Below are 18553 nucleotides of genomic sequence, written 5' to 3'. Positions count from 1 at the left end.
AAGAAAGACTGTGCTGCCGCCAGTAAATTCCAGGGACCAAGTAGTCCATGCATCAATGCCACAGCCATAATCCTTTCGCCAGGACAAATCAACTCGTGAGTAATGATAGGAGTCATCAGCTGATTAAAGTCGACGTCAGGAGAAACCGGTCCGCAGAGACACAAATCAATGGCCCAATCGAAATCACAGGTCAGGCAGTGAAATACAGGCTGGACACAGGTGAAGTAGGAGAACCGAAAAGATAATCCATATGCCGTGCTTAATATCGCCAACGGCATTGTGCCATAATATTCTAGCATGCGATTGCGGAACAGTGTCAGCAGCTGCAGGGTCGGAGGTTGCATAGGAGGGACATCCATATTTAAAAATGTAAAAAAGCACAAGAGCGTCCGCTGGTAATGCAAGTAAAAATGCAATCCACGAACCAGAGTGGAGAAAATGGAATGAAAGGGAGCAGGGATGACTCCAAAGATTTTCTCAAATGAAGTCACGAGACCACTGGTAACAACTTTAAAAAAGTGTGCCAGGGATTTTGTGGAGGATGCGTTAAAGATAGTCGGAAACATGTTGCTGAAATTGAAAGGCAAACCTGTGTACGGGTGTTCGCTATGTGAAGTACGAAAGTTTCACGGGCCGAACTCAAGGCCACCTCTCTCTGAGACAAAAGAGCTCTTATTCTTGTCATGCCGTTGAAACGTGTCCCAAGGTTGGTATTTGTGGCCAGATTGAAAACTCCCTATGTTCATGTGTGGGAGGAAATAGAACATTTCTGCAGCAAATAACCCGTTCACTTACTGTTACGATAAAAGGAATACTTTTAATTAACTCAGAACAATCTTCATTATTGAGCATCAAATAACTACCATTTTCCAACAACTTGAACGTGGGGATGATAGCAGGAACTGGCGTGCCTTGCAACACGCAAGCCATATTTGGTCGGTGTTTGTTGCATGAATCGTGTAACTGTATGTGCCTACACATTAGTGAATGATCTGGCGTCTCAGTGCATTCCTCTCCATTCAGATAAACTTCTTGATCATCTTTGAAACATCTGTATGTGTATGGAAGCGACCAGACCTCATGAACAAAAGCACTACCTAAAGGTTCATAAAGACCTATTGGTATATATTTCATACAATTTGAAAACTTATATAAAGCAAAAGGCAGCGTTATTAAACCGTGGATAAGGCATGTTGCCAAAAAACCCGCAATCCTCTGCTGATGATGTCACTGAGCATGTCATGAATGATGTAATATGTGACATCATCAGTAGTGGATTATGGGTAATAGTATCTCTAGTTTACTCCCCTATAGCTGTCTTTCTTTTAACATAAGTGTGTGTTTCCTTCCCTTATACTTACTGTTTTTGGTTCGCTTCCAGTTCGCGTACCAGCGAGCGAACTAGGAAGCGAACTAAGAGAAATAGAGGTTGGCACAGTTCCAAATATTGTACCAATTTTTTAATAACGGGGAGGTAGTTCTGAAAAGAACTTTTTTTTTTATTTTTCTGAACATTTTTTTACTGTTTTTGAATTTTTCGGAACAGTTTTATATTTTTTTGGGTTTTTCTTGGAGGGGGCAATGAAAACGATTCATTGTAAAGGGCTCAACAGGAGCAACAAAACAAAAAAAAGAAGTATTTATTATTTTGGGCGTTTCGGACAAACTTGCATATGATAGTCAATAGCTCTGTTGATCAGAGTGATGCTTCTTTCTCCGTAGGAAATGAATCCATCGCAAAATACGCAGGTGTGTTTTACTTCACCAAATCTCATTTGTATATTTGGCACCATCTCCCTGCCCTCTGGTCCCGTTACTTCCGGTACAACAGATCTTCTGGCCATAATAGGGAGATTATCTAGGTCGTTCCGAAACTGTGCAGCACTGTAGTTGTTAGGATGCCACCTAGTCATATGGCGATGCATTGTGTAGTTTCCGAAACTGTATTTTTTGTCGGTCCCTCTGGACAGTCTATCTTGACATATAAGGCAAGTTACGTATCTTGCATTTACTTTTTTCTGACCTTTGGGAATTTTAAAAAATTGCCAAATGAAGTTTTCTTTCCGGTGAGACGTCTTGGGCTGCTCAGGCAAAAACTGCCTCTCTTCGTGCTCGTCCTCCTGTTCCTCTTCTTCTTCTTCTTGTTGAATTACAACTTGAGCAGGTGGTCCACTCTTCCTTGGATGTGGTGGAGGTGGTGGGGAAGCACCAGCTGAAGCTACTAAAGAAGCCATTGCTCAGTGATCACAAAGGGTCTTTCTCTCACAATGATGAAAGTCAGAGTGAGGAAAGAAGGAGGGATTTTCATCATTTGGGAAAAACAAGAGTTCTCAACCAATCAAAAGTGTTCATTTTAGATTATATGACCTAGTCTTACATCATTAGGAAACCAAAAGTGAAATGAACCAATGAAAAGTGTTATTACCAAGTCACATGACTTGCTGTGTTTACGTTAAGCGCTTTGCAGGGCCTCCCTGTTTGCTTCCAGAAACCTGCGCTTTGGCACTCGCTTCGCGTACCAGTTCGCTAACGTAGCACGTCATATGACGTATCAAGCGACAACGTGGAACGTCATGCGGACGGGAGGCGTCACGATGTTGTTTTCTAACGCGGCACTTGCGGTAAAGAAACGTTTACCGGCTCGCGGTCTATTTCGCGGCATCAAGGTCAGCTAACGGGAAGCTTCCCGATTCGCGAAGCGGGAACGAAGAAAAAAAAATATTTAAAAAAAAAATTATTCATAAACATATAAAATATATTTTTGGATTTAAAGAAGAATACATTTTACAGCTACAGATATTAGCTGTTAAAAAACCAATGAAATTCACAGAAAAAACCATAGGTTATAGACCATATATAGTTAGGAATTAGCATTTACAAAACCTTGAAAATTCACTGAAAAAACCATAGGTTATAGACCATATATAGTTAGGAAATAGCATTTAGAAAACCTTATTTTACTCACACAAAACCATTGAAATTCCATATATAGTTAGTTGCACTAACTATATATCGCGCACCTGCAATCCACTGCTGATGATGTCACATATTACATCATTCATGACATGGTCAGTGACATCACTGATGACATCACTGATGACATCTCAAATGACATCACTGATGACATCACTGATGACAACATCCAGTGACTGTATGCTTCTGTAAAGTTAAAATATGTCTTACATATTGAAGAATGAGTGGATGTATAAGTGTCTGGATGAAGGATTTAGTAGGTGCATGACTGACTGTATAAGTGAGTGATTAAATGTGTCTCACTGAGTGCATGGGTTAGTGACTAAACTGTTTTAAATTGTGCATCATTGTGTCTGTTGTTTTGTAATCTGATGCATGTGTTGATCATTAGCTATATGACTAACTATATGGGTTATTGATTAGTTGCCCAAGTATTTGTATGGGAGACTGAGTGTGTGTGTGGGTGTCTGGGAGGTGTATGACTCTGTGCATAGATGTGTGAGCAGTTGATTCACTAGATGTATGGGTTCAAAAGTGCATGTGGAAACATCTGTATGGGCGGTTGACTGTGTGCATGAGTGTATTGGTGAGTGAATGGATATCTCAGTGCTACATGTCAAAGTAAGTACATATGTAAAACACAGTACATGTGATAGTTGACATATATAAATAACTGTGCATAAGAGCCAGTGAATGTGTGAGTGGCTGTATGGATTATTGTGAACTTGTATCAGGGATTGTATAACAGAGTAAATATGTGTTATTATATGTTCCAATAAGTAAGGTGTGTATAACTATATAGTTGAGGAAATCGAGGTGTGATTGATTCTTTGCAAGACTGACTAGGTGTGTGAGTAACTCCATGGATGAGTGACAGTCTGTGAGTGTCTGTTTACACTGAGTGTATCTAAGGTTATATTAGAGTCTGAAGAGGTTCATTGTATCATCACATGAATGATGTCATCAGTGATGTGATCAGTAATGTCAAATGAGATGTCATCAGTGATGTCATCAGTGATGTCATTTGAGATGTCATCAGTGATGTCATCAGTGATGTCACTGACCATGTCATGAATGATGTAATATGTGACATCATCAGCAGTGGATTGCAGGTGCGCGATATATAGTTAGTGCAACTAACTATATATGGAATTTCAATGGTTTTGTGTGAGTAAAATAAGGTTTTCTAAATGCTATTTCCTAACTATATATGGTCTATAACCTATGGTTTTTTCAGTGAATTTTCAAGGTTTTGTAAATGCTAATTCCTAACTATATATGGTCTATAACCTATGGTTTTTTCTGTGAATATATATATATATATATATATATATATATATATATATATTCACTGAAAAAACCATAGGTTATAGACCATATATAGTTAGGAATTAGCATTTAAAAAACCTTATTTTACTCACACAAAACCATTGAAATTACATATATAGTTAGTTGCACTAACTATATATCGCGCACCTGCAATCCACTGCTGATGATGTCACATATTACATCATTCATGACATGGTCAGTGACATCACTGATGACATCACTGATGACATCTCAAATGACATCACTGATGACATCACTGATGACATCTCATTTGACATCAATGACCACATCACTGATGATATCATTCATATGACAATACAATGCATCTCCTCACATTTTAATATAACCTCTGTTTCACCCAGTGTTAAATACAGAATATAATTTTTGAAACCATTGACACACCAATACTAGTTACTACATACGCACTCACTGATTCCTACGTCTACACACACCTTCACTCATTCACCCATACTATCATTCATACATACAATCACTCATCTTTACAACACTATCATATGCACTCATACACCTATACAGACACTCACAGTCTGCCACTCATCCATGGAGTTACTCACACACCTAGTCAGTCCTGTAAAGAATCAATGACACTTCCATTTTCTTGTCTATACAGTTAAACATAGAGCACCTTACATTTTCAAACATATACTAACACATACTTACCTTGTTATACAATCATTGATACAAGTACACATTGATCTGCACAGAGTCACACACCTCCCAGCCAGCCACACACACACTCAGTCTCCCATACAAATACTTGGACAATCAATCAGTAACCCATATAGTTAATTATATAGCTACTGATCAAAACATGCAGCAGTTTACAGAACAACAGACATAATGATGCACAAATTAAGACACTTTAGTCACTAACCCATGCACTCAGTGAGACACATTTAATCACTCACTCATGCATTCAGTCATGCACCTACTAAATCCTTTGTCCAGACACTTATACTTCCACTCATTCTTCAATATGTAAGACACATTTTAACTTTACAGAAACATACAGTCACTGGATGTTGTCATCAGTGATGTCATCAGTGATGTCATTTGAGATGTCATCAGTGATGTCATCAGTGATGTCACTGACCATGTCATGAATGATGTAATATGTGACATCATCAGCAGTGGATTGCAGGTGCGCGATATATAGTTAGTGCAACTAACTATATATGTAATTTCAATGGTTTTGTGTGAGTAAAATAAGGTTTTTTAAATGCTAATTCCTAACTATATATGGTCTATAACCTATGGTTTTTTCAGTGAATTTTCAAGGTTTTGTAAATGCTAATTCCTAACTATATATGGTCTATAACCTATGGTTTTTTCAGTGAATTTCAATGGTTTTTTAATAGCAAATATCATAAGCTGTCGAATGTCAAGTACGTGGTAAGTGAAAACATTTTCGTGTTTATGCACACTGATCTGCTTTGAATGGTGCCCCCCCCCCTCATTTCTATTAGGAGTACTCTCTCTTTGCAGATAGTGAAAGGTAGTTAACGCAGGCCTTTGCCCCCGTTGTAATCCGTCGTGCCTGCTTCTCTCTCCATTTGATTGATTGTTATCCAAGTATTTACTGTTTTAGAATTAGTTCTCTTTGGTTCATTCTCTATTTACAAACAAACACAGAGTCGCAATACTCTGTTTAGTCTTTGCAGATAACGAAAAATCGTGTAAAAAAAAAGAAAAGGAATCGAGCAAAATCAGTAGGCCACTAATGGGATCTCTTTTTGACCTCGCTAAAATAGAAACATTAGGAACAACCCCTCATGACAAATACAAAACTAGTGAGATGAACTGAACTCCACACAATGATGGCTGCAAAACAGCTCGGCTCCGCCACCCACCCCGCCCAAAATAACGATAAAGAGCGGCTGCCATGATTGGTTGCGGAATGGCCACGACGGAGCTACGAAATGATGCTGCTCTCATGCTAACCCCAGCTTCAGTCTGAAACATCCAGAAACACTGTAGACTACCAATTCGATCAGTTCCGGTAGCGCCCCAATGTAACCCGGTAGAGAAGAACTAGCCCTCCCCTCTTTCACTGATGGTTCTTGTTGCCTGTCCCTTCTGTTCTCATTTAACAGAACTATTTAGCCTGCTGAAAGGGGTTGTGTTCCGACCGCTGGTTGGTGGAGACATTTTGACTATATTCTGGACCTGCGTTGTCGCGTAATGCGTCATATGACGCGCCGCGTTAGCGCATCCGGAAGTCATCCGGGGCGCGCAGCGCGTAACGTAAGCATAACAAGTCATGTGACTTGTTAATAAAACTTTTCATTGGTTCATTTTACTTTTCTTATTGTAATGATGAAAGGCTTGCTCATATGACCTAAAAATTACGCTTTTCATTACTTCCGAACATTATTTTTTCTTAAATATATGTTATAATGTTCCAGGCTAATGTACTTTCCCGGAAATTTTACAACTGTCCTGCAAGTAAAATATATTCTTTTTTCGAGAAAAAGAGCGTTTCTTCGTCCCATGATGGAGCCGTTGAGCAAAAGAGGGTCGACCTGCTGTCTTAGTCGCCGATACGCCTGAATATGAGATTCTTATCGATCACTTTATGTTGCAGGAATAGAAAACACAACAGCCCTTGACCATTTATCTTTACTGCGTTCCTTCGTATTATACCTTTTACCCTTCATGTAATTGGTCTGCTTTATTTCACTTGCCTTTTAATGATTCTAAAACAGTGACTATTATTACAAACTTTACCAATGTATATACTACTACCATGTTTTCTTTTAAAAACCTTTATTGTGAAAATTTCATTATACAAATACGAGCCTATAACCACGTGGGCCGGCCACGGAGCAAACTGTAATCGTATGTGATGAGTAGACATTTACACTGTAGAGGAACGTAACGGGCGGGCCATTAGGTTGCAAGAACTAAGGTGTCTAACAGTTATGGAATCGGTGGACGTACATTTTATAATTAAAATACGACAGGGCCAGTTACAATAAAATTATCTAGATATACATTTGCGGGCAAGTACCATGGGTGACGTTAATTCGAACTTTCAACAGTACAGTAATCAATAACACATCAGAACTTAATATCAATAGGGATGTCGAAATATTCAATCAATTCTCGTCCCCGCCCGCCATGTGCTTCAAAACTGCATACGTATCTCGTGATTTCAAGGTTCTGCAACCAGTACACAACAAGGAGTTACGAGTCCCATTTATTCCGGCGCCATTTTGGGCGAGGACGGGCAGGTCCAGGATATAGTCAAAATGTCTCTACCAGCCATCGACTATGATGATGTTCATATGCTGTATTTATTAGAGTAACACTCATCTGCCCACATGAAATTAATTTACCACAATCTAAACATGTCATTTTAATCTTTCCAAAGTTCTTCTAAATATTTGGGACCGTTTCCCTTGCCTCTGAAGCTCTCAGTGCCACTTCTTTGATGAATGTACTAGCAGGTCAGGGGTTCTCCTCCAAATCTCTCTTTTATGCAGCACTATAATTAATTGGTGCCACCTCTCCATATGACGATGCATGGTATAGTTACCACAACTATATATTTTTTCGTTTCCTCTGGAGAGTTCATCGTGGCAGATGAAGCGTGTAACATACCGGGCATTTACCTTTTTTTGCATGTACAGGAAAGGAAAAAAAAATCGAGCGTTCGAGTTCTTAGGTGTCCCAGGGCCATTTTAGTGGACCAGGCCCAAATCCAAAGAACAGCTATCTCACAGGCTAATGGGGCGACCCACGCCGAGTTTCAGCATTGTAGGATGACCACACAAGCACAGCAACTTGCTAGACATCACCTCGGTGCCATCCGGATCTCGGCGCCCCACTGCAGATGAAGTGCCTCTCAACTATGAAACCACCAGAAAACGCTTGAGTCAGCTTTGTGTGAAGCCGCCATTTTGATTCAATCAATAGCGTCCCCCTGCACACATTCAGGGACCTGGTCGTGTCTTCAGGTCAAACGAATTTGGGACAAGATGCAGAAAGGAAAAGGAAAAAAGTTCCGCCGGACCCCGGGATGTGGCCGCCTATGTCATGGGCGATCTTAGGCCACACCAGGGCAATAGTGAAGCTGCAGCAGGTGCAAATAAGCTTCAGACAGTGTTACAAGCGCTGCTCAGAACTCTCAACTATGACACCACCTCGGTGCCATCCGGATCTTGGCGCCTTGTGCTGGTTCCGGCCTATTCACACATCGGTCCGCTACTGACGCCACCTCACAGGCCAACGGGGCACCCCACGCCGACTTTCGGCGCAGCATTGTAGGATGGCCACACCAGTGCGGCAAATTGCTGGACACCACCTCGGTGCCATCCAGATCTCGGCGCGTTGTGCTGCCTTCGGCCTATTCGCCACAAGTGCGCACGCAACTCAGCTGCATAGCGAGTGAAACACCAAGGGGCGCCCCACTGCAGCCGAGGAACCTCCATCTTGGGGGCGACGCACAGCATCACATTGCTTTCCAATGCAGTCAGATCCTCAAACAGCCCCCACTGACTGACGCGAACTCACAGGCCAACGGGGCGCCCCACGCCGACTTTCGGCGCAGCATTGTAGGATGGCCACACCAGTGCGGCAAGTTGCTGGACACCACCTCGGTGCCATCCGGATCTTGGCGCGTTGTGCTGCCTTCGGCCTATTCGCACATCAGTCCGCTACTGACGCCATCTCACAGGCTAATGGGGCGACCCACGCCGAGTTTCAGCATTGTAGGATGACCACACAAGCACAGCAACTTGCTAGACATCACCTCGGTGCCATCCGGATCTCGGCGCCCCACTGCAGATGAAGTGCCTCTCAACTATGAAACCACCAGAAAACGCTTGAGTCAGCTTTGTGTGAAGCCGCCATTTTGATTCAATCAATAGCGTCCCCCTGCACACATTCAGGGACCTGGTCGTGTCTTCAGGTCAAACGAATTTGGGACAAGATGCAGAAAGGAAAAGGAAAAAAGTTCCGCCGGACCCCGGGAGGTGGCCGCCTATGTCATGGGCGATCTTAGGCCACACCAGGGCAATAGTGAAGCTGCAGCAGGTGCAAATAAGCTTCAGACAGTGTTACAAGCGCTGCTCAGAACTCTCAACTATGACACCACCTCGGTGCCATCCGGATCTTGGCGCCTTGTGCTGGTTCCGGCCTATTCACACATCGGTCCGCTACTGACGCCATCTCACAGGCTAATGGGGCGACCCACGCCGAGTTTCAGCATTGTAGGATGACCACACCAACTTGCTAGACATCACCTCGGTGCCATCCGAATCTTGGCATCTCAACGCCTAGTGGTATCTTCCATACAGAAAATATTGTTACGCTACCTTTGGCCCCATTCGCACATCAGTCCGCAACTTAGACATCACCTCGGTGCCATCCGGATCTTGGCATCTCAGCGCCTTGTGGTGTCTTCTCGTCAGAAAATATTGTTGCGCTGCCTTTGGCCCCATTCGCACATCAGTCCGCTACTGACACCATCTCACAGGCCAACAGGGCGCCCCACGCCGACTTTCAGCATTGTAGGATGGCCACACCAGTGCGGCAACTTACTAGACACCACCTCGGTGCCATCCGGATCTTGGCGCGTTGTGCTGCCTTCGGCCTATTCGCACATCGGTCCGCTACTGACGCAAACTCACAGGCCAACGGGGCGCCCCACGCCGACTTTCAACATTGTAGGATGGCCACACCAGTGCTGCAACTTGCTGGACACCACCTCGGTGCCATCCGGATCTTGGCGCGTTGTGCTGCCTTCGGCCTATTCGCACATCGGTCCGCTACTGACGCCGCCTCACGTGCCAACGTATTTTCTCCGCATTTTATACCCTATGCCGCATAACAGGTCATGTAACTTGTTTATAAAACTTTTCATTGGTTCATTTTACTTTTGGTTTCCTAATGATGGAAGGCTTGATCATATGACCTAAAAACAACACTTTTCATTGGATGAAAACTTTTTTTTTTTCCAAACGATGAAAGCCCCACCTTGTTTCTGGATGTTTCAGACTGAAGCTGGCGTCAGCATGAGAGCACCACCATCTCGTAGCTCCGTCGTAGTCATTCCGCGAGCAATCATGGCAGCCGCTCCCCACCAGAAGCCTGCAGGAGTCGGGGCCCCCAAAACTTTTGATGAATTCTCAAGGCGGAGGGGACGCTTTCGAGAATGGGGTCCAAGACCTAGCAGACAAGCGTCCGATTTCCAAGGTGTCCCAGGGCCATTTCAGTGGACCAGGCCCAAAAAGGAAAGAGCCTGCCGCCATTTTGAGAGTCCTGTGACAGCCGCCTATCGCTGCACCGCAAGAGTGGGCGCAACTCAGCTGAATTGCGGCTTTTGACACAGTGGACCAAAAACGGACGGAATGGCAACTGAAACGGTAAAGGGGCGCCCCACTACAACAGATGACACTCCACCTGGAGAGGCCCGTTCACGCCGCCTCCCCCGGGGCGCCCCACGCCGTTATTCGGAGCAGCATTGTAGGATACCAAAACCAGTGCGGCAACTTACTGGACATCACCTTGGTGCCATCGTTCTGCTGCCTTGGAACTATTCGCACAACAGTTTGCTACTGAAGACCCACCCCCCGCGACGCCCCACGCCGTTATTTGCTGGGTGGCAACTTACTAGACATCACTTTCGTGTCATCTAGATTTCAGCGCGTTCTGCTGCCTTGGAACTATTCGCACAACAGTTTGCTACTGATGACCCGCCCCACGCCGGAAATCTGGACGTTGTGCTGCGTTGGGACTATTCGCACAGCCGACCGCTACTTCGTTGTTTTTCCCTAAAAATGTTTATATGTTATTACTATTTTTGTTTTCTTGTATATATTTATAAATTATTAAAGTTTTATAATCTTACTACTTTGTCGGAGTGCTATATATTTTTAATGTGACACATAATTGTAAAAACTTTGATGTACAAAGAGTCATCCCTGGAATCTTCCGCTTCACGCTCGGTCCCCTCCCCAATCACAATACAGGATGGTTTTCAGATAATAGCAACGCTTCTGCTGTGACGGATCTCATCGAGTGTGGGCCTTGATCTACTATAACTCCTTTGAAGAGGGGTGAATCTTTACAGCTGTGGCCATAAACTACATCTGCAGGGCTAGCTGATACCCTAGGACCAGCCTGGACAATCGGACACAGAGGAAAAGGAGTGTCAGAGGGTGCAGTAGTGAATAGGGCGAAAGGGAGGTGTCGGGCGGGCACAGGGTGTGATTCTCAGGAAAGAGCAGCGCAGATGGGGGGAGGTTTATTACCCATGCATAAGACAGAGAGCGGGGGTGACCACTGCCTGGGGGAGATGCTTGCGAGGGTGGGGAGCCATGCTAAGGATCGACAGCGTGCACAGAGTGGGTCTGGTCAAGGCATCTAAAATGGCTGCCGTGCACGACAAAAGTGTGGCATTTGAAAAAAGACAAGATGGCGCAGACAATGTTTTTCAACACTTCCTGATTTCCTTCGAATCGAACGTTAACAGACGTTGGGGCATATTACCAAAGTTAAGCGATATTTATCCCTAACGATGCATTGCAAAGATTTTTTTACCGTCAGAAATTATCGCAGATAAACCTTGCTATTATCAAAGTTTATCGCAAATACGATAAAAACCGACCGCAATGCATTAATATCGCTGAAAACTCAGCGATATTCATGCATTACCGAGCTAATCCTCTTAGCCATGTTATCCACCTCCCATAGGATAACATGGCTAAGAACTGCTCAGGGCAGCTGTTACTTTTTGGAGATATTCGCGCTTATCTCGAATATTTCCAAAAGTTGATAATAGGAGATAGCGATGTTAGCGACTGTTTCCAGTCGCTAACATCTTGGCATGCCCACTTTGCATGTCATTAGTGATAAATATCACTCACATGCAAAGTGGGGCCCAAGATGGTCGCTATCTCCTACTAGCCGTCGCTAACTGGTGTTAGCAACAGCTAGGTAATACAGATATAATTTTATCTCCGCGAAGCGGAGCGCTGTTACAGATATATATCTTGTTTTTGAACGTTAATTTCTCAAAATGCACTGAAGCACATATATTGAGACCTAGCAAAGGCACATCGGGCTACCAGTCCCTAATATTTTACCAAGTTTCGTGCAAATCCATTCAGCCGTTCGATTATTATTATTATTTATTTTTTTTGCCCCGCGGGGCCCTTTTAAAACCTCCACATCAAACCTAGGGGATCAGCGAGGATCTACTATGCCCCCTTATGGTCATTTGCCCCTTCGCTTTGGCCTCCTCTTGTCTCTCGATCCTACCGAGAGACAAGATGGCGGCCGCTACGGACTGTTTGGAATGTTTACAGACACCGGAGAGCCAATCAGCTTCGCTTCGCAAAGCTCCGTAACGCGAAAAGTACGCGAAGCGGTGCGCTGTTACAGATATATATCTTTTTTTGAACGTTAATTTCTCAAAATCCACTGAAGCACATATATTGAGACCTAGCAAAGGCACATCGGGCTACCAGTCCCTACAATTTTGCCAAGTTTCGTGCAAATCCATTCAGCCGTAAGATTATTATTATAATTTTTTTTTTTTGCCCCGCGGGGCCCTTTTAAAACCTCCACATCAAACCTAGGGGGTCAGCGAGGATCTACTATTCCCCCTTATGGTCATTTACCCCTTCGCTTTGGCCTCCTCTTGTCTCTCGATCCTACCGAGAGACAAGATGGCGGCCACTACGGACTGTTTGCGGCCACTACGGACTGTTTGGAATGTTGACAGACGCCGGAGAACCAATCAGCTTCGCTTCACAAAGCTCCGTTGCGCGAAAAGTACGCGTCCTAGGCCGCTGCCCGGTCCGCGCTTACAGATATATATCTTTTTTTAAACGTTAATTTCTCAAAATCCACTGGAGCACATATATTGAGACCTACAAAAGGCACATCGGGCTACCAGTCCCTACAATTTTGCCAAGTTTCGTGCAAATCCATTCAGCCGTTCGGTCTAAAAGTGAGGCCAACCGCCCTATGGAAATTAACATGGGAAAAACGCGTTTTGGGACCCCCCTTTTTTCTCGGCCCCCCCTTGACGAACCCCCCCCAAATTTTCAAAGGCTGCTCAGAAACAAAATGTGCCATTTTCCTGAAAATTTCAGCCAATTCCGTCCACAAACGGCAAAGTTATTAGACATAGAATTTTCAAAAATCCCATAGAGAAAAAATCCTAACTATATATACCTACTGGCGACCGCCAGTAGGTAATATATATATATACACACACATATATATAGATATATACACACACATATTTACAACAATTATATAAAATAAACAAGAAGGACAAACAACTTTCCTATACAACTCATAAGTAATAAATTGTTCCTTTTCACCCAATTAGTCAAAAAAGGGAAACGTGTCCACCTACTCCATACAGGAAGTACCTTCTGAGGTAGTCCTTCTTGTTTTTTGTATATAATTGTTGTATATATGTGTGTATGTATATATGTATATATTGTGCATTTGAAAATAGCGTTTAAAACAGGATGAAGTAATTCCGGATCACAATAATTAGAATATGTAATCCTGCATTCAATGGTAATTAATGGGAATTAATAGTCCCCTGCTGAAAAAGATTGATATATATTGATTCCTCCTTACCACCTTGTGTATTTACTAGTATAGTGTTCCTTACCCAGGTAGAGGAGGGTAATTTGGGTACACTTCCACAATTTTCTGAACATTCTTGGTATTCTTGGCATTCTGACAAATTTGTCTACCATTCTAAATAATTAAGAGCCAGCATTCTTAATGCTATTGGACTTATCACCTGCTTTCGACATCCTAACTGCTGAATCCTATTCAAATGTTTGGGATGCAAGGCAGCACGTAGTACGTACTGGGTAGATGGTACTCCCTCATTCTTAACAAAAAGCAGCAGGAGTGAATAGTAGGAACTAAGAGATTGCCGAGAAGACTGTTCTAGTTGGAAGATTCTTAGACATGTTGTTTACCTCCTCTCTTCTTTAATATATAAGTCATGCCTCTTCATGTCCTGTTGAGTTTGCTTGGGCAGTCTTGACAACGAGGTGGTCTTTCCACTCACCAACAATATCAAGAAGGATATTGAATTTATCAAACAAACATTAAAACAAATACAAACTTGGATAAATACCAATTTGCTCAACTACAAGTGAAACATTTACTGTTTGGTGGAACTGACCATTCCCTTTAAATGTCTAACGTCAACTACTGCATGTTTTGGTAAGATGAAGAAAAAATTCCTCCGAAGGGCAAGAGCAAAACTTTGGACATTTTCCTAGGTGGATGGATGTCCCGGATGGCTGTCCCTTGATTAGCACGTAAACTCAATTATTTATTCATCTAATTATCATCTAACCCTTCTAAAAAGGGCCTATTATTTCCTGTCCGGGTCCAAAAATTGTATTATTGCTAATCAAAGAATGAGTGCAAAAGAAAGGATATAAATGCCGTTCTTCTTGGGACCTCTCGGCAGAATTGTAATAAGCTACAGATTCTTCATGACACAGCAGCTTTGGAGGTCAAAGCTCTTCCTCGTAAATGTCACATGCCAGATTTTCAAAGATCTGCACCAACTGAAGGGGTCAGAGACACATTCAAAGTTTTGCCTTTGTCGCAGATCACCGGGATACCGTAAATTGTTGATTAAACAGTATCAACCAACCAAAGCATCTAGTTCTCAGAACTGTTTTCAGGTATCTACTGTTAAGCCTCCAAACTAGTGGCAAGGCTTAACCATGTCGGGGGTTACAGTTTGGCGGGCAGGTTACCTGGGGGTTACAGTTTGGCTGGCAGGTTACCTGGTCAAAGGCGTAGTGGATGCCCTGTCTGTGTTTAGAGTACTCGTGATTATAATGCACCTATATTACAGTAGGCACAAAATCCATTAAGTTCCTTACAGAGTAACCTTTCTGCCAAGCTCTAGCTAAGCCTCTAAATTCCATGCAATATTAGTGAAATCAACAACAAAGAATAAATATTAAATTGTCTTTCTAGGCTAGGCATGAGCTATTGCAACATAAATCAGGCTGGACTTTACTGGTGAAGTGGGTTTGCATTTTGAGGGATTTCCGTGCTCATGAGAACTGGCTAGATTCCTGATACAAGCAAGTATAGGTTGTGTTTGAGATTCCTTGGAACATATATTGGATCTGTGCAGTGGTATCCCCCTCCCCCCCCCCCCATTGATTCCAGAGTTGACATTCTGTCTGTAACTCCCGAGCCACCGTAATGCAGGAAAGATCCATTACCTACGTACTTCTGAAAGGAAGTGGTGACAGTCTTTTTCAAGCATTTCAAGTATAACCCTTCCACCCGGTAAACCTCCTTGTCCTACCTGCATCTGCTAGCTCTCCACTCCTTGATGCCAGGGCTGGCGTTAGGCATGGGCAGCGTGGGCAGCTGCCCAGGGCCTCACACTCAACTCACCAGCATGGGGCCACGCACTGGTGATGCGTCCTGTCGGTTCCCTGGCGATCCATTTCAAAGAAAGGTGTCACCTTTCTTTGAAATGGAGGGGCGCCCCTTCCCGGGCCTCTCAGGGATGGTATCTGGATATATAAGGGAGGGAGACGCTCCCTTCAATTGAAAGGAGACCCATTCACAGACACTGTGGGAGGCCCATTGTCCATCATTTTGGCGCCCCCATAGTTTTAACTTTTAGCCCACAAGCAATTCTCACACCTATCGGACTGAAGGTGTGAGAAATGCTTGCGGGCTCAAAGTTAAAACTGTGGGGGGCGACAAAATGCTGGGCAATAGGCCTCCCACAGTGTCTGTGAATGGTCTCCTTGCAAGGGGCCACTTATCTACATTAGAGGGGCCTCGCACATTGATTTTTAGCCCAGGGCCTCGCAAATCCTAGAACCGGCCCTACTTGATGCTCCACCCTGCGTCCCCACCCAGTGTCTTTACAGGTAGGTTCATGCTTTATATACATTTCCAAATATACAGTTCAGTGACAATAAAGTGTTGCATGGCACAGAGAGCAAGAACCAGCTGACTATTCATTCATAACAGACTGCGTCTGCAGAGATTACAGTTATATTGGTCAATTAAAATGTAATCAGGAAACACCGTTTTCCTCTGTGCTGTTCCCTTCTCACGACCCGGGTGTAAATAAAATGTTATCGTTTGATTTGCTGAAAAGCTTTCATTTCCATTCACTGGCCTAGTTTTGGCTGTGGTGTATGCAGGTAAACAAGGCTTGTAACCAGGGGGGACCCCCCTCTGATCTTGCTCTTACAGCCCCGGCCCTGGACGTGGACTGGCAGAACAACACTACCTTCGCATCCTGCAGTACTGACATGTGCATCCATGTGTGCCGGCTCGGGGCTGACCGCCCAGTGAAAACATTTCAAGGACACACAGTAAGTGACACAGGCTGGTTTCATCCAGGTGGAGAGCATGACTAGCATTTGATTCAGCTCAGATGTGCTCGCTTCCTGTCACAATGCATGAGTATTAAACATAAAGGCCTTGCACTTTACATCAAACCCAGGTTTACTCTAAAATGTATTTTATGCAAGTGACTCATTTTTTTGTTTGTTTGCTGAGCGGTTCATGCAGTCGTTGTAAAGTGGCATAAAGAAAGTCACTGGTGGGCTCTCACTGGAACACTGGCAAAGTATTTTCAGCCAATCGGCTTTCTGGAGAGTCATGGCAGATGCAAATCTTAACCCCTTCCAGGCTGATGACGAGCTCAGCTCGTCATGAGCGTTACCTGCCGTGCGCTCATGACGAGCTGAGCTCGTCATGAACCGCGGGTTTTTTAAAACCGCCGCGCACAGCGGGAACAGCCGCCGCAGCGATGCGGTTAAGTAATTTGGAGTTTGCCCGTTTAACTCCTTCGCTGCGGTGGCTATTCCGCCGCAGCGCTAAGGGGGCGGGGCGGCCGCGCGGCGGCCACATGCTGGTGACAGAACCGCTCCGTCACCAGCCGCGGTTGAGCTGTGCTGATGACGGAGCGGTTCCGTCATGGCCCGCCCCACTCAATAGAACGCTCAGCGCAGGCGCGGAATCCGCGCCGCGCAGGCGTGCCGAGCGGGCCATGACGGAACCGCTCCGTCATCAGCACAGCGCCACCGCAGCTGATGACGGAGCGGTTCCGTCATCAGCATCGAAGGAGCTGACTGCGTGCCCAAACACAGGCCTGCCTACAGGGCCGGACTGGCAACTGGGTGTTTTGGTCAGCTGCCAAGCTGGGGCCCGATTTTACTGCCTTGGGAGCTTATTTATGTTGCTGGGGTCCTTTATAACCCAACGGTTTTCCATTCTTTACTTAGAAAGGTCCGGTAGCCAGTCTGGCCCTGCCAACTCACAGGATGTGACCGCGTGTTGCATGTTATCATCTCAGTTCAAAGTGGTCTGCTGATGAAGAGCTGATTCCACACAGTGGGAGACAACGTGAGCTGGAAACCCCTGCACTGAGAGAGTAGCAGGCTTGAAAATGTTTGTCTTTATTGGATGGGGGGCTGGGGGTATGGCTGAGTGTAGAGTGGCGCTGTGGAAGTGTTTGTCACAAGGTTCACGCCTCCCATGACCCTGGCTCCTATGAAACCCCTCTTAGTTTGTGAGAGTAATGGGGCTGTAGGACCGGCCGCACATCCTGCAGACCCCACCCTCTCCTCCCACAGTGAGATTTTCTGGGTCGAGCCTGGGCAGCGCAGGTGCTGCTCTGCGAGGCATGCTGTTTTGAGGTAGGGACTAGAAGCTCCACCCACTCTCTGCCCACAGTTTCCATTGGCTTGTGTCATTGTCCATTGTAAACTGTGGCTGTTCATTGGGCAAAAGGCTCAGTAGCCTCCTTTGTACCGTCTGGACTCATTTTGTAACCTCCCATGGCGACACCCCCTGTTACGTTTGTTGTTGCTCAGTAGGCTTTAATTCCAGCATCTGAGCACTATTTTCTCAAAAACCTCTTGACCTACTTACATTGATTGCTATCTAACACATCTCTCCACCCACTGGGAAGACTGTATCCCCCTCTCTATGCAGTGGTGGAACAAAATTTGCTCCACACACTGGAGCAAAACCAAACCGGCAGAGCCCGATCCCTTACAGGAGCGGTTCTTAACCTGCGTCCAGGATCCTGGGGGTCCACAATGCCTACTATGAGGGTCTGAGACTGTTTACAAAATAAAATATTATTAATAGATGAATACAGTATAAATAAAGAAGCAAAATGTTGAAGCATTCTGTATATATGAAGGAATTAGAAACTGGAGCCTAAAAATTAAGTTGG

The 18553-nt window shown here is 44.4% G+C and overlaps 1 protein-coding gene across 3 annotated transcripts in view; it reads left to right on the top strand.

Annotated features, from left to right (window-relative positions):
* Positions 1-18553, top strand: part of LOC144772966 (F-box-like/WD repeat-containing protein TBL1X) — a 952308-nt gene that overhangs the window by 868061 nt on the left and 65694 nt on the right. For all 3 annotated transcript variants that reach the window (XM_078657676.1, XM_078657675.1, XM_078657677.1), the window contains one exon: positions 16558-16679. In XM_078657676.1, coding sequence (XP_078513802.1) covers positions 16558-16679 — 122 coding nt within the window. The remainder of the gene's footprint in view (positions 1-16557; positions 16680-18553) is intronic.

Source organism: Lissotriton helveticus, chromosome 8 (assembly GCF_964261635.1).
Source record: "Lissotriton helveticus chromosome 8, aLisHel1.1, whole genome shotgun sequence".
NCBI lineage: Eukaryota > Metazoa > Chordata > Amphibia > Caudata > Salamandridae > Lissotriton > Lissotriton helveticus.
Note: the sequence above shows the minus strand (reverse complement) of the source record. Positions and strands in the feature narration are given on the sequence as shown.